The sequence below is a fragment of the Muscardinus avellanarius genome, assembly GCF_963383645.1.
Source record: "Muscardinus avellanarius genome assembly, chromosome: 2".
NCBI lineage: Eukaryota > Metazoa > Chordata > Mammalia > Rodentia > Gliridae > Muscardinus > Muscardinus avellanarius.
Window position 1 is genome coordinate 199279432 of NC_137787.1, and position 25954 is coordinate 199305385.

Genomic DNA, 25954 nt, shown 5'->3' on the forward strand with positions numbered 1-25954 from the left:
GGAGATTGAGACAGGAGGATTGCAGGTCTGAGACCAGTCTCAGCAACTCAGGGAGACCCTGTTTCAAATAAAAAAGTGAGCGAGTAAGTAAGTAAATAAATAAATACACAATGTGGGTGTGTTGGTGCGCACCTGTAATCCTGGAACTGGGGAGGCTGAGAAAGGAGGATCAAAGGTTCTAGACCAGCCTCAACAACTTAGCCAGACTCTTAGCAACCTGGAGAGACCCTGTTTCAAAACCAAAAGTTAAACAAGGGCTGGGGAGTAGTTGGTAGAGTATCCTTGTATTCAGTCCCCTGTACCACACACATAAGAAACCCACTTGTGTCTCCATACGCTGGAGCAATCCTTATGAGAGAGCATTTGCCATGACCCTGGCTTTCCCAGGCTGAAATAAGAAACTTAATCCAAGTCGTGGACTAGTGGATAGAAAAGAAGAGTGAGAAGAAAATGTCTAGAAATTGCATATTCTTACCCCTTCCTTCCTTCCTTCCTTCCTTCCTTCCTTCCTTCCTTCCTTCCTTCCTTCCTTCTTTCCTCCCTTCCTTCCTTCCTTCCTTCCTTCCTTCCTTCCTTCCTTCCTTCTGTCCTTTCTTTCTTTCTTCCTTATTTCCTTAATATTTTTGTAGTTCCTGGGATTAAGCCCAAGGGCATTTTACCTTCAAGCTACTTTTTTACTCTCAGCTCTATCTTTAATGTTTTATTTTGAAGCAGGGTCGCACTAAATTATAGAGGGTCTCATTAAGTAGCTGAGGTTGGCCTCAAACCTGTGATCCTCCTGATTCAGCCTCCCAAGGTGCATCAGGTATGTGCTTACATGCATGCACCAAGCACTACTGTGCCCAGCGTTTACTGCTATTTTGATAACAAAATTAGAGATTAGTTTCCCCAAGAAAACACCTAACCATATGACTTCTTGAATATCACCTGAGGATCCTAAGTGAAATCACATTCTCCTTCTCGCTTTCTCTTATTTGGTCAAATTTTATAAATTGCAGTTAGAAGTTCAGAAAAGGACAGATCATCTATTCTTACTGAACAGATCCAAAAACTAAGGACAAAGGGAACCTTGCAGAGCTCAAATGTGTGTGAATGAATCCTATTAAAACTAACCATTTAGCTAGGTGTGGTGATGCCCTCCAATGCTTAGAAGGTGGGGACAGGAGAACTGCAAGTTCAAGGCCAGCCTCAGCTACTTAGTGAGGCTGTGTTTCAAAATAAATAATAGGGATGGGGGTGTGACTCAGAGGTAGAATGCCCTTGGACTCAATCCCAAGTAACACAAAACAAACAAACACACACACACACACACACACACACACACACACACACACACAAACAAATGAATAGTAAAAATTAAATCTAAACATTTTACATAACCCCTCGACAGTTTTCCTTATAGTACTTATTGAAATATTTATGAATATTTAAATTCTCTGATGGGAATTACAAATCAAAAAGATACTTGCAGGAGAGATAAGAACCTAAAATCAGCTTATAAGTAAGTATTGAGTAAAAATAAAAAGGACACTTTAGGCATTACCTTATTAATTATGATGAAAGTACTTAATTCTTAATAAGTGGGTTTATATTACTAATTTTTAAATAACTCATACAAATAATAAAACACCATCTGTGCATTTGCGAAAAATGAAAATAGACTTATTCAATTTTTCTTTTTCTGTTTAAAGCATAATATTCTTTTTATATGCTATGTTTCATTCTTTTTGGAAAAAGCTTTAATGATTAAGAGAAGTACTGAATGGCATACCAGGCACTCATTCATGCACTACCCAGAATTAACACTAACGTTAATTAACTAATGAAAAGAACAGACCATTAGAGCTCAAAGCAAAGGTTCCCTTTGTTTTTCTGCATACATCCATTCTTGTCCGTCCCTCCCCAGAGGCAGGAGTGTAATCAATATTCTGTGACTCTTCTGCAGTTATTTTTTTTATTTCTCTAGCTATTGGTTTCTCACAACAAATACGCAGCTCTGTGAAGTGGTTAAAACAATTACAGGAATGCCAGCCTACAGTACAGTTCCTGTGCTGCTCCTTTGTACTGCATGGAGTTTTTGAGAATTAGCTACTTGGAAACATCCAGAATTAGTTCCCTGTTTTAATTTGCTGCATGTATTCCCACAGATGTGGAAGCCACACTGTCCTCTTCCAGTTCTCTTCTGCTCAGCTAGACGCAGTGCTGGATCCTCATACATGTCTTCTGCGATGTCCCATGAGGATTCTCCCCGGGGTACATAGTGGGCGGCAGAGTTGCAGGGTGACCATTAACCTGATCCGGAGCAGTTAAGCGCGTCCTGGCAGCGGCTGGCCCTGCGCCGCGGCCGCAGCCCCACGGGCTCAGTGACATTCGCACAGTCCCCTCCAGCGGTCTGGCTTCAAGACCTCAGTGGAGACATTCTTTACTTGCTCCAAAGGCATGCGGAATTTTCTCCCAAATCCTTAAATTTTCAATACACCAGGAATAATACAGTGTATACGAGGAATTTGTATGGTTTCACACTCTTCCTCAGATACTCTTGAACTCCTTTCCTATTTATTAGATGTGCTCTCTCCCCTTCTCATTTTTAGTCTGACTAAACCTGTCTCCATGATCCAGTCTGTTGAATGGCTTGGTTTTTCTAATACGTTGTATTTCTTCTATTTGCTTTGGTTATTCCTGAATATTTTTACATATGAATTATATCATCGTTTTGACTATTCATGAGAAAATTCTTTTGAGATGTTGACTAGAAACACATTTATAGATCAAGAGAGTAAATTGTTCCTTTTAGGATATTGATTCTTCCACAAAATGACCTCTGTTTCATCTGTACATCTTGCATAAGATATGAGTGTTCTTGTAGCATTCATAATTGTTTCCCATCAGTTCATTGCATGTATTTATTTAATTTATTTTTCTAGGTACCGTGCGCTTTGCATTGTCATGATGGATGCTATTTTTCTATTACATTTTAATTTGTTTATTGAAAAAACAAACTTTGAATTTCCTATGTTGCTCTTATATCTAGAAACCCTGCTGGCTTTTCCTATTAGTTCTAATGGTTTTCCTGTGGCATATTTTATTATTTTATTTTATTTTATTTACTTATTTTTTACGTGATACTTGGGACGACCCCAGGGGCGCTTTACCTCTGAGCTATAATCTCAGCCTTTTAAAATTTTTTTATTTGAAGAAAAGGTCTCACTAAGTTTTTGACATTCTCCCTAAGTTGCTGATATCTTATTATTTTCTAATATAAGTGGCCCCAATGATCTTTTTCCCTCTTCTCTTTAGTCTTGTTTCTTATGTTATTGCATTGGCCAGCACCACCAGTGAAACATAGAAAATGTATGATGGTAGAAGATCTTCTTGTCTTGTTTTCAAGTTAATGATGACACCACTAATGGCTTGCCATGAATAATATGCTTAGAGTTTCAAAGGATAAATAGCAAATATCTCAGACAAACTAGCTTCCTAAACAATTCTTCTGCCCCATCTCCTTTCCAAAACACTCTTCTAAATGGACACTAAATTTTATCTAAAGTTTTCCATTATCTATTAAGATGATAAGAGCAATTTTTCCTATTCTGTGCTCACATGGCAAAGTACATTGAAGTATATTTTTGATGCTAAATCCTTCATTTATAGTGTAGATCCTACTTTTTATTTAAGTCCTTGGGATGGAAACCAGGGGCATTCTACCTCTGAACTTCACCCCCAGCCCTAATTTTATTCTTTATTTTGAAACAGGGTCTCACTGAGTTGTAAAGGACCTCGTTAAGTAGCTGAGGCTGGCCATGAAACACAATCCTCCTGTCTTGGCCTCCAAATGCTGGGATGACAAGCGTGTCCACCGCGCCTGGCCTAGTGTAAACCCTATTGATCAGGATGCACTAGATCCTCGTTTGCATTTCTTTTCATTAGTGATATGAGATTCTCCTTCCTTCCTTCCTTCCTTCCTTCATTCCTTCCTGTCCCAGGGGATTGAACCCAAGGTCGTTTTACCTTCAAGCTACACCTAATTTTTTAATTTTGAGACGAGGACTCTCTAAGGTACCAAGAGTCTCACTAAATTGCTGAGGCTTTCTTTGAACTTGTGATCTTCCCGTCTCAGACTCCTAAGTATTGGAATTACAGGTGTGTACCACCATGCCCAGATCTATTTTTTCTTATACAACCCTTTGCTATCAAATTAATATTAAAGAATAAATTGGTAGCTTTGTTTTTCTTTTTTTGAAAAATTTTATACTAAATGGAGATGATATATTTTACTATCTGGTGAAATCTCCCTAAAATCTTCTTGAAGTTGGAAGGGAGATTGACTAATTGAATTATATTCTTTGCTGAATTACATATATTTTCTAGAAAATGTTATAAGATTTGACACTAGTTGGGTATGGTAGTACATGGCTATAATCCTGGTACTTGGGAGACTGAAACAGGAGAATCACAGGTTTGAGATCAGCCTCAGAAATTTAGTGAAACATTGTTTCAAAAGAAAATAGGGCTGAGGGTGTAGCTCAGGGTTAGAACACCCTACGGTCCAATCCTCAGTACCACAAAAAAGTAATTTTTAATTTATTCATCAATTCAATCATAGCTTCGTTTTGAAATCATTCAGTCAGTATTTTAACTGTAGATTGACAACTTTTGCATTCCTTATAGTTTCAAAACTCAATTTTTATTTTATTGTCATATCTCATGTTTTTGTTATTTTTTACTAATTTCCATAGCTTTATTATATTTTTTTCTTCTGTTCCTTTGAATTTTGCTCTTCTGTTTTCTGAATTCCAGAGTTGAGTGTTTATTGTATATTTACCAATGATTTTCCTTTACCCTGAGTCTGCAAAGTACCTTCAAAACACCCTTTTGCATATACCAAAAGTTTTACACACAACATTTCCTATGCTGTTTAGTTTTAAATATTTTGTCTTTCTGTTTTCTCAGAGATAAAATCACAAGCCGTTTGTCAGAAAAGTAAACCCGACATGCCATTTCTTTTCCTTCTTCATCTAAACTCAATCTTTTTCCATTAAGTAATGAGGTTCTCTTGATTCTTATGAATATAGGATGAGCGACTTCTATTTCTGTGTGGACTTATTTAAGCCATGCTGCTCATTACCATGACAACCAAAACCACGCAATTTAGCAGATATCGGAGACAAAACCTGCTTTTAAATACTTCTCCTTCTGCTCCATTTCCTCTCCAAATCGTCATATGTATAACAATTTCCTAAAGAGCTACATCCTGTCCTCTGCAACTGTGTATTTGTCTTTCATTATTTGGTGAAATTGTTTTTGTTTTGAAAGAGAAGAATCCAAAGGAGTAGAAGGAAAACGTATTGTAGTTTTACCAAGGAATCATACACGTTAGAACACTCTAGAAATTTAAATACCACTTAATAACCGTAAAACAACAGTCCAAAACATGCCATGCTTATTAGAAAAATCACCAGACGCTATGGACAAAATAGTGGTCGAATCTAAATATCAATCATCATATGTGTGAAAATTTGCTTCAGGAAGCACACAGCTTTTTGAACCAAGAAGAAACTGTGCACATTTGCCTAAAGTACATATTTTCAGGAGAAGGGGAGAAAAATAGATTTATGAGATCTATGAGAATGTGACATTTGTCATATCAAGCAATAGTTTTGTTTTCTTATTTCTTTTTGATAACAACTATTATTTTCTGCAAATATTATATTTAAGGGCCAAATAAATAGTTTCAGTAGAATGTCTGAGAAACCAAATGATTTACAAAGGTAATGAAAACCCTCCAGCATTCTATTTCTCTAGCTCTTTCTTGAGCCAAGAATGCAGAGACCCAAGCATGATTTTTTTTTGTGTGTGTGTGTGGGGGGGGGGTACTGGGGTCCTGGAAGCTTTTCTACCTCCGGGCTACACTCCCAGACCTATTTTTTAAATATTTTTATTCGGAAACAGGGTCTCTTAAGCCAGCACGGCTGGCTTTGAACCTGTGCGATCCTCCTGTCCCTAGCACAGGGATAACAAGCGTGCGCCACCATGCCCGGCTCAAAGATGGGTTTTGTACAAAGGATGAAGTTCGCCAGGAAACCTGGTCCTAACTAGGGAAATGCATGTGCCTTCTGACCCATCCTGACAACTTGTCCTGCTCAGTAATTAACCCAGTCTGTGTTAATGAGCCAGTATGTGCCACGGGCAAGGTGGAAGTGTGGAAGTTCTGCCAGAATAATAATAAAGAGCCCTTCAGAAGAGGGTGCGGGGGTCCTATTCTTCCTCACGGGACACCAGGAAAGAACTGTCAGTAGCACTCTTAAAATACAGGCTGTACTTTCTAACTCTAATCTTCTGAGGAATTGTGCTTTGCAAATGTAGGATTGTCTTAGCCTTTGTCCACCCAGACTTTGCGCTTACCTCTCCTTCTGTGCTGTCCTGTTAGACACACAACCTCCCCACCTGGTCTCTCTGTCCGTGCTGTGGTGTGATACGTGGGGAAGGCACAGGATTTATGGTTTTTATTTACTGACTGTTCTCTGTAAATGAGCTAGGTTGGGAGCCAAGGGACATTGTAGTTATGTTGACATCGGCTTCCAGGTGGGCATTATTCTCATACTTTTTTTTTTTTTTTGCAAAAAGACCCTTAGAGAAGTTAAGTAAAAGGCCCAGTGTCCCAACAAGAAGGAGGTGGGATTAGGGTGTGAACCCTATTGTGCCTGACTTAAAAATCTGAACTTTCCCCAAAACGTTTCCCTTGCTAAAGACTCTCAGAAGAATAACAGGGGAAAGAAGCTTAGCGTTGATGTTATAAAAATTTGAGGTCAACCCTTTAAAATATAGAAGGCAGCCGGGCATGGTGGCACACACTTGTAATCCCAGCATTAGTGAGGTGGAGACTGGAGGATCACGGTTTGTGGATAGCCTCAGCTACTTAGTGAAGCCCTTCGCAACACAGTGAGGCCCTGCTTCAAAAATAAATAAATAAATAAATAAATAAAAGAATAAAAGACTAAAAAATAGGGCTGGGAGTATAGCGCAGAAGTAGAATGCCCCTGGGTTCCATCCCCAGTACCACAAAAACTATAGATAGATAGATAGATAGATAGATAGATAGATAGATAGATAGATGGCATTACTTGCAATAAAATTAGTATCACAATTAGATCTATGCAAGTGCGACCTGGTCCCAGGGCATGGCTATCTGTCCTCTGTTCCTTGGTGTCTGAGTCTCCAGCATGCCGTGCAGCACCTTGAAGAATGAGGTGCTCAATACACTTGTACTGAAATAGTGAATGTACTGAAGACTTAAGTTAACCTAGCTTAAAAGCCAGTGTTGGGAGAAGAGTCTGGTGGTAGATTGCAATCAATGGCCCCAATTCCTTGTTATTTTCTGCACCCATGGCTTCTACAGATGATTCAGAGGCTTCTCTGAAGAGGTCAGGCCATCCCCTCTCCCTTCAAATCTAAGCTGGCCTTGTCACTTGAGCAAGCCAAGAGAGAACACGGCAAAAATGAGGGCATGTCACTTCTGCAGCCCTGTGAATCTATCTCAGGTCTCCTTGGTCACTGCCACATGCACAAGCCTCAGCTGGCCTGTTGGGAGATGAGGGATGGACACCTGCGTTGCTGCAGCTGAAACAGCCAGCTGCATGCCCACGCCCAGGCCTGACCAGGTGCGCGAGCTGATACATAGCCTGAGAACAAACGTAAATTCCCGGCTCTCAGGCTCTGAGCTTCACAGTGCTTGTCTATCCCCCATTACCACTGGCTGCAGGTCACTGTCTAGTCAGTATGCTTACAGCTTCTATTGGAACCACCACTTTACATTTGAAAGCAACTGTTAAAAAGATAGCTCTCCACTCAGCAAGCGATGTGAGGAATTCTGAGATGACCCCCTTCCAGTGTCCTCCAGTATTGGCTTTTGTTCTCTGGACCATTAACACCTCAGACCTTTGAATGATGAAGGCTTGCTCTTCAATACTTACATTAAATTGCAAAGCTGCAAAGCACTCTTTATAATGCTTAGTACCCCAAATATCATGGGGTGGAGGGATGGAGAACAGTTAGCCAAAGGACACAAAGTGACATGTAGGATGAGCAGGTGGGAAGTCTAATGCCCAGCATGAACACTGTAGTCATAGTAGTGCTTAGGTTAAGTCTTTTTGTTAAATGAATTCATTATAGCTGCACATGCCATGGGTGCAGAGAATGGGTATCTCTGAGATGGCGGATGTGTCCATTTGATTCACTATAGTAACTGTTTAACACATATACATACACATGGAGATAAAAATCGTATCATGTACCTTAAATATACACAATAAAATTTACATAGAAATACAGTAAACTGGTTATGGTGGCACCAATAATCCCAGGATTTGGGAGGCTAAAACAGGAGGAGGATTGATGTTTCGAGACCAGCTTTACAATTTAGTGAAACCTTATTTCAAAAAGAAAAAATGAGCTGGAACTTTAACTCAGGTTATACCCCAGAGGTTCAATCCCTAGTAACTTTCACCCCGTACACACAAAATAGTAAAAATTATTTTAACAAGAAAGAGTTTGAGTTGGAAATTCAAACATTACAAAGGGAGAAAGGAATTCTGTTTAGGAAAGGTTGGTAAGTAGAAGACCGAGCCCACACGTCACTGTAGCCCCAGCTACAGTGTTTTGAAATGGATGCCAGTCTCATTCTTTATACCTGTACTAGTATATCTAAGCACAGGGTCATCAATTTATGAACACAGTAACTTTATTTATTCTAGCTGAGTTTCAGTGTTTTTCAAGGATAACAGCAAGCACGGGATCTGGATTCCTTTTCTGAGCCTACCACTTAACATTAATGAAATCTTTAGTAAAACATTTATGTCTCGCGAATCTTAATTTTCTCAGTTCCTAAAACTGTGCTTCTCACATCCCATCTGCCTGCACAGGAAGGCTTAGCCTACATGCCTCTCTGCCTTGTTGTTGGTTTCAAGACCTGTGAGATTATGATGTCTAGTGAGGGTGGGTCAGGAGATGTCAATCATATTCAAATGGCTGGTGCTCTGAAATGCACTCTGGGTCCTGTGGACCTGCAGAGAATTTGTAGCACCAGGACGCAGACAGTCCTGGAGTTTGAGAAGTTGAAGTTGAAATGGTGTCATGAGGTATTGTCTTTAATTTGTATAAAAAACTTACATTTTACGATGATATTCTCCTAACCTGCTAATAATTTGAGGACTTTTGGAGTAAAATATGTGTTAGCTCAAGGACAAAGACTAAATCAGAGCCACAAAGGCAAAATTGTAGTTATCTAATAGGTTAAAGTATGAAATAAATATCCCATGCAGTCAAATCAATATGGTTTCTCTAGAAACAAATTCCAGCTCCCTCGCTGATCATATCTGTCCACTCCTCACTGCCTCCCTCAGCCTTCCTCCTCCTTACCTGAGTGTAGTTGCATCTGAGTTTTGCCTCAGAAGTGTGTCATGAGCCAGTTGTCACTAGGCCATTGTTTTCCAGAGAGTTTCCTGTGGAATCTTAATCCACTATGTTAAAAAAATTAACAAGTTAAGACAGAGGCTTCCTATCATCAGAGGAGAGTTTGGCTTCCTCTTGGAGCAGCACCACAGTGCACCAAGAGCCAGTATCCAGATTCTAGTGACCAGAGAACTGGGGACACATTTAAGAAATGACAATATCTGATTGTAGCACATTCAAAATGTGCTAAAAATGTGGTTTCTACTTGCAGAAGACTGGTGGTTGCTGCAAGTAGAAACCATGCAAGTAAGGCAGGGTTCCTAAAACCAACAGGGGCCTATCTCAGCTCATTGCTCCCCAAATTGTCTGAAAGGCGCTTGAGGGTAGTACCTGCCCTGCTGTGGATGGAGAATGGACCGATGGCCACGGTGAGGCTGGCCAGTACCTCTTGATTGACAGGTAGAGGCAGCGAAGGACTACCCTCAGGCATCTCCTGCCATTTGCAGTGGAGTTATTTTGAACTCTCGAATCCCTCTCATTGGCAGAAGCTGACAAGATTACCTTTAGAGATTTTACTACACAGATCTAACACCAGGTAAAGGGAGATAGGATTAATGGGCCCGGAGAACGTTGTTCTGAGAATTCCCCTGAAGAGCCAGTACCCAGCGTTTATGCTCAGCTGGCACCTCTACAAAGTCTTCATGATGGTTTAGCCCCCGAACTCACCTCTCTGCAACAGCCTCGCTGCTCTGTGCTGTAGTGGGTGGGCTCTGAATAGAACCCCCCTCAACTTAAATTATACTAAAACACAGCAAATTCCATGGATCCTTGAGTCTCAGCAGAACTGCTAGGGCCTCCATTAGCAGGTGAATTTCGAGGGTTGCAAATGAGGACATCACTGCTGTGAATCCTGATAACCGCGACCCTATAAGCCCACCTGTTAAGATGTATGTACCATCTTAACTTGCACACTATGGAGAAGGCGGGCGCCCACGAGGAGCCGGGCTTCCTGCCCACGTCACAGCGCAGTCCTCACACTCGGAATGGCTGGCTTCCCTTCAGAGCATCGTGTGCCTGTGCAACTTGTGCGCCCATAGGCCCAGGCCACCCACACAGGGAGGTCTCTCCTTTCCATGTCTAGAGGCCATGCCTCTTCTTTGAAGATCACAGGCAACCCCCACCCCACCTATGTACTCAGATCCCACCTTGGTCTGCCGTTTTGAATCACTGGTCTCCAAACCAGGCTCAAACACTTGGGCTTGAGGCCTTTGAGTACTGTCCTTTTGGTCCTGAGCGTGTCGTCCCGGCCTCCTTTGGTCCTGAGCATGTCCTCCTGGCCTCCTTTGGTCCTGAGCGTGTCCTCCCGGCCTCCTTTGGTCCTGAGCGTGTCCTCCCGGCCTCCTTTGGTCCTGAGCGTGTCCTCCTGGCCGCAGCCATTTGACGCCTTGTCTTCTCAGTGAACCACAGGATTGTTGAGAGCCAAACCTGAACTCCCCCATCAGCCCCGTCCCCTGCTGAAATGTACAGGAATCCTTTCCCTCGGGCCTCCCAGATGTCCCTGGGGGGCCTTACTGAAGCCCTAAGTCCTGCTGCTGAGGTGCAGATAAAGAATGTCCCCGAAAGAACGCATGACCGTGCAATGCAGATAGGCTCAACAATGGCATGATCCAAGTGTGAGGGCTTTGATGTCATCCATGGCTAAGTCCATCGATAGACTGATACGTTTGTTGGGTGGTGGGAGAAGGTGGTCACTGTGGTGGAGGCCTTGGGGCTCTGTGTGTGTCTGCGTCCCTCCTCCCCGTCTTTCCTTTCTCTCACTCTCTCTGCTTCTCACCTCCCACGTCCTGAGCTCTGCAGACATGACCCGGCCTAACGTGGACTGAAACCTCTAGAACTATTAGCACAGAAATCTTTAATCTCAGTGTTGTCATCAGGTATTTGCAGTTACGGCGCTGAGAATGCTGAGGAATAACCATCCGCCATCCTATAGTCCTCTGCAAACTGACACAGAAAGGAAAGGAGAGGCATCCCTGGGTATATGACTGAAATGAACGCTTCCTGGAAAAGACAAAGATGTCATAGAATTTCTGCATCTCCACCTGGTTTTCTATTTGAATTTGCCATTTTGCCAAGGGCCTTCCTTATGCAGCAGGTCCTAGGTCAGAAGCGTCTAGGTTCCAGCTGCCTGTGGCCGTGTGGTCTGTGGGCTCACTCAGTTGGCACTGACTGGTGTGTGTCTGCATTGATGCCGCTGTGGCTGCTCTCCTCCTTCCAAAATCTCCAGGCAGGTGTGCTTCTGAGCACCCTCAGGAGCCTCACCCTTCCCACAACCAGGACATCCGCAACCATGAACCACCCATGTGCCTGGGACCGCCCAGCTGCCAGAGGACTGCTGGAATGTAAGGAGTACCCCTCTTTCCTTTGTTGGGGGTTAGTCCTTGCTCTGAAGGCATCCCCAAGACACGGAGCCTGGCTTTCAAAGAGCAGTGGGCAATGCCCAGAGGTGCTCAGAGAATGGGAGGAGGCATATACACATTTTCAACACAAATGAATCGGGGAGATAAATGCCACTGTAATTAGCTGCGTCTTCGTCCCTGGCCACTCTGACATCTGGTTTGTCTATTCTTCTCTGCTTAGCTTTCAGTTAACAAGTGGTGCTTCAGCCTCTGTAGAAGCCAGGGTATCATAACGAGGCTCCCTGTCCTAACGTCATGTTTGAGTTGGCAGTGCCAAAATAAATACACATCTAATGTGTCTCACTTAACAAATATTTAACTAGTCATCTCTAGCCTGTGCATAGCTGTGATCCAACTGCATTTCCTACTGTTTTGTTGAAATCTAGAATAAGCAAAGTGCACTCGTCGCATTCAGAGTTCAGTGACTTGACACCTGTCACAAGACCTGTGACCTCTGCCTGGACTAAGATGCAGGGTGTGCCAGCGCCCAGAGGCTCCTGCATGCTTTGATGCAGTGGGGGCGGGGGAGCCCCTTTGAGCTCACTGTTACATGTGTCGAGGGCAGCAGAGGCTCATTCTTGTTTTATTCCTATGTAATATTCCTGTGTACAAACATGTAGGAACATTCTACGACATACTGCTATTTAGTTATTTAATCTACTACAGATGAGCACTTGGGCTTTTGCTAGTGTTTTATTACTAGGAAAGCGGAGCCCTGTGTATTTTCTGGCTTGTCTTTTTTATTTCCTTATTTATTTATTTGTTTGTTTGTTTGTTTGTTTATTTATTAGCATGGTACCAAGGGTTGAGAACAGGGGAATTCTGCTTTCAAGCTACACCCCAGCCTAACTTTATTTATTTATTTTTATTTTGAAACAGAGTCTTCCTAAGTTGCTAAGGCTGGTCTTGAACCTGCAATCCTTGTGCCTCAGCCTCTCAACACATTCGGCTTCCTGATTGGCTTTTACTGGACAGATGTGCTGTTCTCTTGGCTATATGCTCAGGAGAGGGATTTCTGGGTAATTCCGTAGTCCTGTGTTTAGTCTCAGTATGTGAAGCCAAGCCACATTCCAGATTTCAAAGTGAAGCTTCCTGCAGCCCTGTACAGCAGTCATAGGAGGGCGCTCCTTGTCCCTCATCCCACACATTGTCCTATATCAGGTGATTTCATTTATGAAACCTATTTTACCTGTTTCCATTTTTCATAACTATTCTAATAGCCATAGAATAATTGGTGGAGAAGAGATGTCATATTTACTTTTTTTTTTTTTTTGGTGGCACTGGGGTTGGAACCCAGAGGCTTCCTACCTCCGGACTATACTTCCAGCCCTATTTTATATTTTATTTGGAAACAGGGTCTCACTAAGTTGCTGAGGCTGGCTGAGAACCTGCCATCCTCCTGTCTCAACCTCCCAAGAGCGGGGATTACACGCATGGGCCACCATGCCCAGTTCATATTTATTTAATAATCTACTTTTATACAGAAGGCAGTTTGTTATAGACTAGGGACACAGATAATAACATAAATTAAATATTATTTATGCCTTTAATAAGGCAATTAAATTTTGTGGTAGGCCGGGCATGGTGGCACACACTTGTAATCCCCGCACTTGGGAGGCTGAGACAGGAGGATCACACGGGTTTGAAGCCAGCCTCAGCTACTTAGTGAGGCTCTCAGCAACTTAGTGAGACCCTGTTTCTAAATAAAATATAAAAAGGTCTGGGAGTATAGCCTGGAGGTAGAAAGCCTCTGGGTTCTACCCTCAGTACCACCAAAAAAAAATTTGTGGTAGACTAATATAACTTGTGTTTCAAGAGATTCTTTTGATAAACATACATAGATAGAAGTATTGTAGACATAGTTTATAATGAATAAAGACATAGTTTGTTGGAAGTACTGAGTATTTATGCTTTTAAGCTGTGAGTTGTTGCTTTCACCACTAGAAAGGGTATATGTGATGTTTTACTTAATGCACTCTTATTACTACCACAGTTTTTGATGAACTGCGTTTTTTGTTTTTTTTTTTTTACTTTTTTCTTTTTAAAATCCCAGGTAGAGATAGTTCGCTCCCTGATTTTTGCGTGGGGTAGAATTAAACACATATCTGAGGAGTGACTGGAGCAGTTCTGTGCCGTGCTTCAGAGACTTTACAGGCACCAGACCTAGGGCTGATGGGCTGGGACCAAATTGGATTCATCTCAGACCGACACCCTGGATTCCTGGATCCTGACACGTGTCCATGAGCATCTTCTCGTCCTTTTTCCTAGTAGTCTCCTCTGCAAAACGGCAATGACTTTCATTGTTTATCTCATATCTCAAATTAGGTAGGGCATTTGACATGTGGTGCTCACTAAAATGTCAGTCTTAGTTTTTATCCTCATCTCAGAACTTTCCTTTGTATCCAGCCTGATTAATTGCAGTCTTAGCCGCAAGAGATAAGATAATTTCCAGGGAAGAGGTGCAGAAGAGACCGCGTTTAGAAACAATGCTGGTTTGCACAGAACCATAAAGGACACACAGCTACCCTGGTCGCCACCCTCCCACAAAGTAGGGAGCTCCATTTATCACACCAAACTCCTCATAACTGCTGGCATGGCTTCAGAAAGTGGTAACCCTCATCCTTTCTTCAGTCAAAGAATAAAAGGGAGGGATCCCCCAAAGTGTCCAGTTCAGAGACTTCCACTTCTTTCCAAATTCCTAATATAGGCTAGAAAAAAAAAAAAAATCTTAGAGGCTTAGCTAAGCTGAGGGACTGCACCACATCCTCTGTAGTAACACAGCTTGCCAGTTCAGAAAACATGGAAACATGTTTGGGTGATGTGTGGATCTGTGTCTCCACCATCTTGCATCCCATTAAGAGGTATGGCTACAGTGCACCAATAAAAAATAAAGAAAGAAAACACGGAAACATTTAAAGTAAATGAGCAAGCACTTTGTCGGTGAGGCAGGAGCGCCTGAACACACCCCAGGGACTGCCCACCACCCACCTCTGCCAGAGCAGCAACCCCAAGGCCAAGAGGACTGGACGAGAGGAATCACTTGATGTCACAGTTCACTCTTACCCGGGCCGGGGTCCCCAGGGCCTACCACCGCCCCAAGAGGCGAATGTCCCTCCAGCCCAGCCCAAGGTTTGGGGGCCAGGCAGATCAAGCTCTTTGCAAAGCTGACTAAATACTTAGGTAGCTCTCCAGGGAATCTCTTTGCCTGGGGACAAGGAAGGGGGAATCTGGGTTTAAAGCCACTCAAGTCTCAGCTCAGATGAAGAGAGTGAACCTAAGCTCTTTCCCTGCCTGTACTAGACCATGGCCTGGAATTTAATCTTTTGTCTCTGCAAAAGGCACTGAATATGGTTTCATGCCAGTGAGACAGTTTTGTTAGTCACCAGGAAAGCCAGAAGTCTGAGGCAGAATCCGAACTAAAATGGACCGCCTCCTTAATATGTTAACTGAGCCCAAAGCGTTTGTACCTGACTGGTCAGAAACCTCTCCCTTTTCCCTCAGCCCCAGACCGGGTGCTGAGCTGAACTCTTCTGGACCAGGTATAGGAAGTCCACTAGCAGGGGAGTAGCGCTGATGCTGCAGGACCAGGGGTCCTACAGGCTAAACACGCCGTCACTGGCCAGCCAAGCCTGCTGCCGCCTTCACAGACACACGGCCCATTCCGATGTAACTGACACAACAGACTTAAAAAGAAAGCACTCTGTCAGCAGTAGTTGCAAAAGTTGTCCTTAAAATACATTAAGCTTGCATTTAATTCCCCTTTGACAATGCATTTTCCTTCCTTACCATCTTTTTTTAAAGCACTTGTAACCAAATGCATTTGGAATTCAAAAGATACAAAGGCATCATTTAAGAGGAGGGCCCATTTGACCAAATGCATGCTACTCGGAGCTACCCCTCAAGGACCGATCGACACTCAGATCTGGGCCACACCGCCACATCCTGAGGCCGAGTGTCTCTGCCCGTGCTTGGCACCGCTGCTGTCCAGGAGAAGGGGGTATGGAGGAAGAGAAGCGGCATCCTCCCACCCTGTGTCTATTGCCTTGGCCTTAGATTCTGGCAAAGCTACGGGCCATCCTTACCAAGGGCCCTGCCACCAAGGTCCTGAGAGCCTAGCATGGGAGCTGCAGACGAGGGCTGGAAGGAGGCCCCATGGAAGTAGAGAGGAGGAGACAGCGCCCTCCAGATAGCGTGTGGCCTTCAGATGGGGCCTCCTCCATCTTGCCTGACTCCTGCTCCCTGCTCAGCCCATCGGAGGTACAGCCAGCTCCCGCTCACTACCCCGGGGCACTTTCTTCTCTGTCCTGGAGGTAACAGAAATCTCTTTTCCCTGCAAGTAGAAAATGCCCCAAAATATATTTGACTATATGTCTCTTTTTGGTACTGGTGATCATATGTATTTTTGAATAGAGTTTTAAGTCGAGCAGAGTGGTGCATGCCTGTAACTAACTAGTGGAGGGCCCCACTAAGGAGCTGAGGCTGGCCGCAAGCCTGCAATCCTCCCATCTCAGCCTCCCAAGTACTAGGATTACAAGCTCGCAACATCTCTCCCAGCGTGTATGCATGGTTTCAAATAAGGTTACAAATAAAATTATTAAAATAGTATAGAATACCCATAAAATTAAGAAATCTCCTCCAAGCCTAGGCGTCCTGGAGTGCTCCCTCGATGTGGACCTTGCTTCGTGAGCCGTGGATTCATTTTCTTCAGTCAGAATTACAGGTGCCGTTGCTGTCCGTCCTCAGGTGTACGGTGGCGCCCGGCTCTTCCTGCCCAGTGCTGTTCCTGAACATTCCCCACCCTTTCAGACTGCTTTGTAAATATCATGTGAATATCTCCCGGTTTTCAAAATAACGGCTTTTCGGTAAAGAGAAAAGAAGTGCACGTTCATTCTTCCCCAGATTGCTTCATTGCTTTCTGGTTCCTACACACATCATCAACACTGTTCTTTATATAGCATTTATTTATTGCCTTTTGTCAGCTCGATAACTCCATTAAATTAATCCATCACGTGACGCATGCTCTTTAGCTAATTGTAGCCGGCACAGGATATTTATTATTTCATTTTGCAGTTGTTGCTGTAATTAAGATAACAGTGAAAATCTTTGTTCATGAAAGTCTTTAATGGCATTTCTAATAATTTTCTTAGCATATGTTGCTACATACGGGAATGCTGGTTCAAGTGATAGGAGCCTTGTAGAGCTGGCTACTATATTAGCCGAATTGTTTGTGAGGAAGGCTCTGTTAATTTAAACTGCCCTGTGTAGAAGAGAAAAATATTTTTCTCATCCTTATTTTTAAAAATTTAATGAGCTCTGCATTTTAATATGCTTTTTAAAGCATTACTTATATTTAACCATTTTTATTTACAAGGATTTATAAATAAAAATAAATAAAATAAAAGTTGTAAGATAAATTTACACAAGGACTATTTTTTAAGGCAGCTCTCACTTATCAGAGCCACATCACAAGCCAGCTATTATCCTGAAACTTTATCAGTATCACTTCTAATTGTGGCCACAATCTAGATGGAACAGTTTTATCTTATTTTCACTCATCATGAAATTGCAGCTCAGAAGATTCAAGTCACTTGCCCAGAGTTGTTCAGAAACCAACCAGGATTCCTTCCCAAGGCTGGACAGCTCGAGGGTTTGAGAAACTTTACCACTGAATTCCATCCAGAGAGATGATACCGCTCACCACAAGGGAAAAGGAGGTGTGCGTGCACGCGCGCGCGCACACACACACACACACACACACACACACACACACACACACACAAGGAATCCTGCCTCTCGGCACCATAACTGACATGAAGTGAACACCATTCCTGCTAGGGCTTTGTGCCCATCATAAAGATGGCAGGAGAGAGAGAAGTGCGGACGTCACACGGTAGATGAAAGTGCCAGTGGATTAAAACATCCTGTAGAAATGAGTGACAGAACACCTTTTAAATAATGCTCATCTCTACCAGAAACATACTGTTGTTTATACTATCTTGCAAAAGACTTCAATAGTTGCTAAAGTGTTTAAAAGATCACATTTGCATGCCTGTACCTCCTATAGTGCCTTGTTTAAACACTCAGCTCTCAGCCAGGCAGAGTTCATGAGATGCAAAGCTATCTTTATTTTTCCTTCTGAAGAACTGAGCACCCGGAGATGCATGTGTGAATGTTTCTCCTGTCTCGCCCATAGCTTTCTTTTTTGACATGTGAAGTTTACAGGAAGAGCTTTAAAATGCTTCCTTTCTGTTTGTGAAACTCTTATTTCTACAGTACACAGCAAATAATCTAGTGAATGGAGTATGATAAGATCATTCATTAGTCTATATTTTTAAAGGAAAAAATTATCCTTTAAGTGATGTATTATAGGCCCTAAGGTATGATGATTCAGTATTGTTTGTAGAAAACAAAATGCAGGTGGATAAACAGAACTGGCTGCCAATTTGGTTCTTTGGTTTGGACACAACAAGAAGAGAGGAATTAAAACCCATCCTCTTGCACGGATAAGGGGCCTCGATGCCCTAAGAGCTAATGATAACAAACAGCACAGCCATGACAGGAAGCCAGGGTGGCGGGTGTGCTCTCCATCCTTGAGGTCAAAGTGTGTGTGTGTGTGTGTGTGTGTGTGTGTGTGTGTGTGTGTGTGTATGAGGGGGGTGCCCTCCTGGGCCAAAAGTCCACATGTCTGAGGCTCCCTTTGCAAGAAGCCCCTTGGGCATTGTCCCGTGCCAGCCTCTCCCTCCCCGGCCTCCGCCTGGGATCAGGGTGTTCAGGGCCACCGTCCTGCTTCCTCACTCCCCGCGTGGGCGCAGACTGTCACCAAGGCTGTCACCAAGGCTGCAGTGCATCCAGGAGTGATCACTTACATTGGCTAAGGAGATGGAGTTTGCCGATTGTTCTTCAAAGTCTCATTTTCCTCTTGCTTCCAGTATAAGAATTCCACTTTGCAGATTGCAGTATAACTCTAGAAATGACTAAATTTCATCTACCCAACATCGTGCCTGTGACTCAGTTGCAGTCCACCTCATACTGTACTTACGGTGATGCCGTAACCCTTGATTTCCTGCTGCAGGAGCCAGACCAGATGCAGGTATTAGCCGCTGAGAGCCACGAGGCACAAGGCTCATGTTTTTAAGGAAAGCGGGTCCAGGGGAAGGAGACAGACACAGGACCCTTTCAGAGAGGCGCATATTAAACCACCCACATGCGCTTACGTTTTAAGTTAGAGAGCAGTGTGTTTTGATTAATGTATGTGTGATGGTGTCGGAGCCTTAAAAGAACACTTTTTTTTTTGCTAACTTTAGTTTTTCATCAGTCGCTCTTTGCCTAGGTCTAGTCCACATCGGCAGCGGCACACCAGGCGTTTGGGTGCTCATGCCCTGACTCAGCCAAGACATAGACCTCGGTGGTGCTCCAAGGATGACCATTTATCCCGATGCCTTTTTTTTTTTTCTTGCAGCACACAAACACTGGATATTGGGATACTGGATATCTTTGGTTTTGAAGAATTTCAAAGGAATGAATTTGAACAAGTAAGTAGGCTTTCTTTTGAAATCTTGTGAACTTGAAAATTGCTTTTTTGACTAAGTTCGTTCTTAATTTGGTAGAGAAAAATGAATCATCAAAATTACATTCAAATACATAATGAAGAACTTTACACTTGTGGCTTAAATCTAATATTCCTGGTGTGTTGGGGATTCATCATTTTTACCTGTCTGGGAGAGAATGACAGGCCTGCACATTAAAAAAAAAAAAAAAGCCCCTTGTTTTAAAAGGTGATGAAGACCTAAGTCTTACTTATGTTATTTCAGCTAGGTTAGGGAGACTGAGAAAACTGAGCCTTTGAAATCAGGGCAAAGCCCTTCAGAAACTCTGCCCAACTATCAGGATATAATAGAAATCTTACCACACACTGTTATATAGAGACCCGTCTCCATGTGACGTTCCTGTATACTGCTGAAAACTCTCCAGTGTGTGAGAGGAACATCAGTTGTTTTCAGTGCATCCAACATTTAGGGCATTTTAAAAAGTACTCAGGTGTTTCGGCCATCAAAATAATATTTCATGAATAGTTTTATCAAATTATGTTATTATAAAAATAAATGTTAAAGAAGAGAGTAGAAATACAACTTGCCTTAGCAAACAAAGAAGGGAAATAAACCCGTAGCAAGGTACTGATGGAAAGATAGACACCCAAGCTTTATTTTATTATAAGGAGAATTATGATTACACAGCATTTAGGTAGATTGGTGTGTGTGTGTGTGTGTGTGTGTGTGTGTGTGTGTGTGTGTGTGTGTTGTTGTTGTTGTTGTTGTTAATTACTACGGATTGAACCTAGGCAGATCGTACCGAAGAGCTACACCCCCGGCCCTTTTTGTTTATGTTCCGATACAGGCTCTCACTAGATTGCTGAGGGCTGTCTTGAACCTGTGATCCTCCTGCCTCAGCCTCCCGAGAATTGGGATTATGAAAGTGTACTGCCACACCCTGCTGAGGAGAATTTTGTGTGTGTGGAACCAGGGATTAAACCCAGGTGTGTTCTTCCACTGGGATACCCCCCCCCCCCGCCTTTCTTTGTTTTGAAACAATCTGGCTAATTACCACACACTTGCCTAGAATTTATAATCTTTCTGTTTCAGCCTCCTAAATGCAGGGATTACACTCTTGCACCACTACACCTGGCTAGGAGAGTTTTTGATTTGTTAATGCTTTATTATTGAATGCATATAATTTGAAAGTTGGTCAGCTGTATTTTCTTAAAGTACACAATGTAATCATTGATACGTGATGAGAATCTAAGTAGAATGTGTTTGAAAATCAATTCTGTGACTTTTGCTAGCAGAGATGTCTTGGACAAGATGAAGAATTCACGGTAAGCCTTGATTGTACAATAGGGATACTAACAGACTCAGAGTGGGGGACGGAGCACAAGTCCAGAGCAGAGTTCTCAGGCTGTGCTTCTCACGGTGCAGTTTGAAGAAACATCGGACAGCTCCCATTGTCCCTGTGAGAAGGCTGAGACAATATCAAGAATTCAGCCCACTTTATTTTTAGAAAATTGACACATCATCTCAAGTCTAGATCTGACATCCACTATATCACCTAATCCAGGGAAGTCAAACATGGCCTTGTTCTTCATAAAACTCGACAAAATTCCAATTTAAAGACAAGGGAGGCTGTTGGTTTGTGTGTTTTTATCACACGAGTGGAGAAGGGAAGACTTCATGTATTTGCTTATTTATTCATTGCTTAGTGGAAGAAAAATAGTGAGCAGCATGAGAAAGAAAGCAGGTACATGAGACCAGGAGAGCACACAAGGTGTGCGCGGGTCTGCAGTCGGCTTGAGCTGCTGAACAGCTCGAGTGTTTGAATTCTGTCCTGCACCAGTACGGATTCCTCACATTTTGACTTTAGAAAACACACAGGTTTTCTTGTCTGTAATGAGTCGCTGGCTTTCCATGTGCTGGCAAGTGACACATAGACGTCCGACCTGTCTTTGTGGCTCTTAGGTGCTGTCTGGCGCTGACCTCCTTAGCTGTTCTTCTACTCCTGGACTTCACCGTTATCCAGTCTGTGCACCCAGTGCAGAGGCCCATGTTGATTTCTTATTAATGCGCATCTATTATTAATACACATTGATTATTCTACAACTGCATAAAAGTGAGATTCTTTCTGCTAAATATTTTGATGATGCATGTGAGAATATGTTCACAGCCTGAGTGTTTTGGGAAATAGGAATGCCATTTTCCTAAATCTAAGAAATGAAAGCTTATTGAATTATGGTTGTAGATATTTATAAGTACCATGTCAGGGCCAGTTCTTGGATCTTGATTATGAAAAGGGTGAATGCTTGTTTAAAAATACACCCGGTGTGCTTGGCTGTCACACACAGTTGCAACTAGGACTCGTGTTTAGAAGGATGAAATTATTTTCTTACTGATGAATGCAAATTTCATCTTATGTTAAATTTTAAAAATTTGTAAGTTGGCACGTTAGCTTTCTTTAATTAAAAACCACTGACTTGGGGAATCCACGCAGGATTCCCTTGTTGCTAACGGAAGGTGGACTTTGCCTCCTTTTCCATTCCATTGTAAACTTGCGAACAACTGCTTAAGAAGTCAGTGTTACATTGAGAGTAAACCAAAAACGACATCAGTGCCTTTATAAAAGGGTTCATTTTATTCCGTGTTGTACTTCTTGGCTGATCTATCATCTGTTCACTCGAATGTCAACTCCTGCAGGGCTGACATTCTGGCTGCTTCAGCATTCTGTATCTGATTGAAGTTTAACAAATATTCTTTCAGTAGAAATTTAAAGAAGAATAAATCCTCACTTTAGATTTCCTGGTAGCTCTCCTTGTTCCAGAACAAATGCATGCATATGTTGGCACTTGTGCATCCACAAGAAGACTGACTGGTGTTTAGGAGAGGGGTAGTCTGGAGGAGGTGTTAGGAAGTGCTTCAGCCCGACTGTAGAGCTGCAGCAGCTCTGCAAGATTGAAGAGATGTTTGTGTTACTCTCAAACGAGAATTCATTCAGCTATCGAAAATTCTGTTCCTGGCTTTGCCTTAATTGGTTTCCGCTGCTATAACAAAATACCTTATATTGGATAATTTATAAAGAACAGAAACCTACAGTTCTGGAGACTGGAAGTCCAAAGTCAAGATGAAGGCAGGTTCAGTGTCTGATGAGGGCTCCTTCTTCACCTCCTTGTGCCCTCAAATGGTGGAAGGCAAAGCGACTCTCTGTGGCCTCTTTTATAAGGGCACTAGCCCTATCCATGAGGCCAGGACCTTTTGAACCTCCTGTTCACCTGGCCCAGCTTCTAGCACCATCACCTGGGGGCTAGGATTCATCATAGGCACTGGAGGGTGACACAGCCTTCAGACCACAGCAGACTTCCAATGAGTTATGCATATTCAAAACTATTTTCTATAATAATGAAAAATATAGTGCTTATATAAGTCATCAGTAATTTGATACTTCAGTTGAGAAAGATATATTAAATAGAGTCCTGTAATACAGTCTGTCACCTTGACTAATAAATAATTACGGGACTATTGTCTCACTCTGTGTTGCATAATAACTAAGCTTCATAAACTCTCATCGACTGCTAACATGATAATAATGTAGAGCTTATCTCGAGAACTATAAAAATATTTCCTAAGTCCTTGAAGAGAATCCCTCTCCAGTCCACTCTCCAGTGGGAAAGAGTGGATGAATTCCCAGTGTGCATTGCCTGATGAGTAGGCAGGTAATGAAGAGGACAGAGGTCCCTGTGCGCAGGTGCACCCTTAGCACTGCCAGCAGAGAGGCAGGTGAGGTGGGAGGGGAGGGAAGGGGGTGGAGCCGCCTGTGCTTTCAGACCACGGCTTGTTGGGGAAGGACGGGTTCTAACTGAGCCTCATGGGAGAGGATTTGGAAAGGCCTGGTGTGGCAGGCTTGCTGTGTTTGTCCTAAGTATGCACAGTTCATGTAGTTTTAGTAGAGTGTACTTTCTGACAGCTACTAGGTATTGATATTGATCTATCTGCCAATCAACTGATAGACAAGCATAATAAAAATCAACATTATTTCTTCAAGTTAGATTTTATGCTTTCCCAAAGCCATTCACATGTCAAATGCCAAGCTCTATCTTAAAACGTTTCTGCCCTTTGTATTTCCTTTTCATTGGTGATGTGGAATTTTCCAAAATCCCTCAGGAACCTACCTAGCTCTTAATAATACATCTTAAGAAAAAGTTGCATTAGTAAATATATTTATTTCATCACATATCAGAACTCTCATTACAGTGCTCCTCAGATTTCCATAGAAAATTAAAGAGAATAAATAATAAGATGCTATTTTAATGGACCTCTCATAACATTGAATACTATGTTTGTAAATAATTTGGCTACAAGTTTTCTTCTGATAATAGTTTTTGAAGAAATAAAAAATGAGAGAAAGTCATAAAGGACTCCTTAGCGTAGGAACTATATGTATATTTAGTCACTTTTTTCCTCAAAATCTCCCTAAGTTTATTAATATAATAATTTTAGAGTAAAAGTTCAAATAATTTACCTAACTCTAAGACGTTCCCATAGAACTGGGATCTGAGTTCAGATTTGATGTTCTAGGAAAATTTCAAAGCCAAAGGTCCTTTGAAAGGTCATTTTAAATTTTATTTATTTATTTGCATTTATTTTTGCAGTACTGGAGATTGAACCCAGGGTCATTGTACCTCCAAGATACACCTCCATCCATATTTTTAATTTTTAACTTTGAAACAGGGTCTCACTAAGTTGCAGAGGGCCTAACAAAGTAGCTGAGGCTGGCTGCAAACCCCTGATCCTCTTGTCTCAGCCTCCCATGCATGTACAACCACACCGGGCAAAAGGTCATCTTTAATTGTTATTACTAGCATGCATTTTAAATATTTAACTGCTCCCCTCTCATGCATATATTTTTGTATTTTTCTGAGTATAAATGTTATTCATTTTATTAAGTGTAAGAACAACTACCTTTTGATACATGTTGTGTCATTATTTATGTTTTTCACAGTGGGGCTTTGTACCAAATTAATTTGATATAAATGAATTATTTTCCAGTTCATAGCAGTTAAAAGGAAGTATTGTGAAACATAAGAAAAAGTAATGCATTTGAAAACTGTAGAGAAGTCACTGCAGAGAAGGGTCTGAGGTTTCCTATTGATGGCTGGCTTCGGGGAAGGCTCAACTTGAACACACTGGCTGTCCACACAGAAAGCCTCACGTCCCCGATGTGTAGACTAGCAAAGCGCTTTCATGTCATTTTCTGCTAGTGATTGACCATGGCTGCAATTTTGTGGGCTCAGAGACAGATGAGTTTTTTGTCGTCTCTCACTGTTTCTGGGGGTGGAACTGGAGACTGAACCCTGGGGTATTCTGCCTCTGAGCTACAAACCTTAGCCCTTTTTATTTTGAAACAGAGTCTTGCTAAGTTGCCGAGGCTGACCTCAAACCTGCAATCCTCCTATCTCAGCCTCCCAAGTACTGGGATCACAGGCGTGCACCACCATGCTCAGCTTCACCCCTCATTCTTACAGCAGCCTCCCGGAATGTTAGGGGATGACTGCACAGCCGTCATGAGTCTTCTTTGTGTGGGAATCTGACGCAGACCCAGGTCCAGCCCACCGCTTCATGAGCGAGGCTGTAAGATGACCACTCGGTGTCTAGCAGACCTTTATTCTGGATAATAACAACACTTGGAGAAAGGACAGTCATATCGGTAGAAATTACATAAATTGCTTTGAGGCCTATTTTGATAAATTTGTAGGAAAAATACAAGGCTTGTTGATTAAGATGATGAACTATCAAAACTATTTTTTCTTTCAAAACTGAAGCACGATATGGTGTCCTAAGTGAAGCTTTACAAACGGCATCTGTCCGAGTTGTTGTCCTTGGGCCTGGCCTCCGTTGACATCCAGGGGAACACTTGTATATGCATTCTCACACAAACTGTCTCAAATGTTTTCTCCTAATTATATTTGAATCTTGACCTTAGCATATCACCACACAGACTCCGCAGCAACTTCGGGCTAATGGTTTGGTTTGCTGTGGGTCGATGCCTTTTGGAGACCGACCCATCCATCTGAGTGCTGTGATTTGACTTGGCATTTGTCTTAGTGAGCTCTGTGCAGGGAAAGCAGAATTCCTGAGACCCAGTAGTTGATAAAATACAGAAAGTCACTGTCCCCTGGTTCTGAATGCAGGGATGTCCACAGTCCGCAAACGGGCGGCTTGATGTCTGGTGAGCCCCACTGTCCACTTCCAGGGTGGTGTCTTCCATGTTGTACCCTAGAGCGAGGGAGCCCTGCCCCTCCTCCTCTTGTGACTAAACGGGCCTGAACCCCCTTGGTCACGGAGCCTACTCCTGAAATAACAAGCTCAAGTCCCCAAGACAGCGGTCATGAGGGCAGAGCCCCGAGACCTAAACACCCCTGAAAGGTCCCATTCCTCACACCTCCACATTGGGAATCAAGGTTCCAACCCGTGAACTTTAGGGAATTCATGCAAACCACAGGGATGTCATCT

The 25954-nt window shown here is 42.6% G+C and overlaps 1 protein-coding gene across 1 annotated transcript in view; it reads left to right on the forward strand.

Annotated features, from left to right (window-relative positions):
* MYO16 (myosin XVI) overlaps window positions 1–25954 on the forward strand; it is a gene marked incomplete at both ends in the record, with an annotated part of 497659 nt that overhangs the window by 281539 nt on the left and 190166 nt on the right. The window contains one exon of the mRNA XM_080689777.1: window positions 19363–19435. Coding sequence (XP_080545903.1) covers window positions 19363–19435 — 73 coding nt within the window. The remainder of the gene's footprint in view (window positions 1–19362; window positions 19436–25954) is intronic.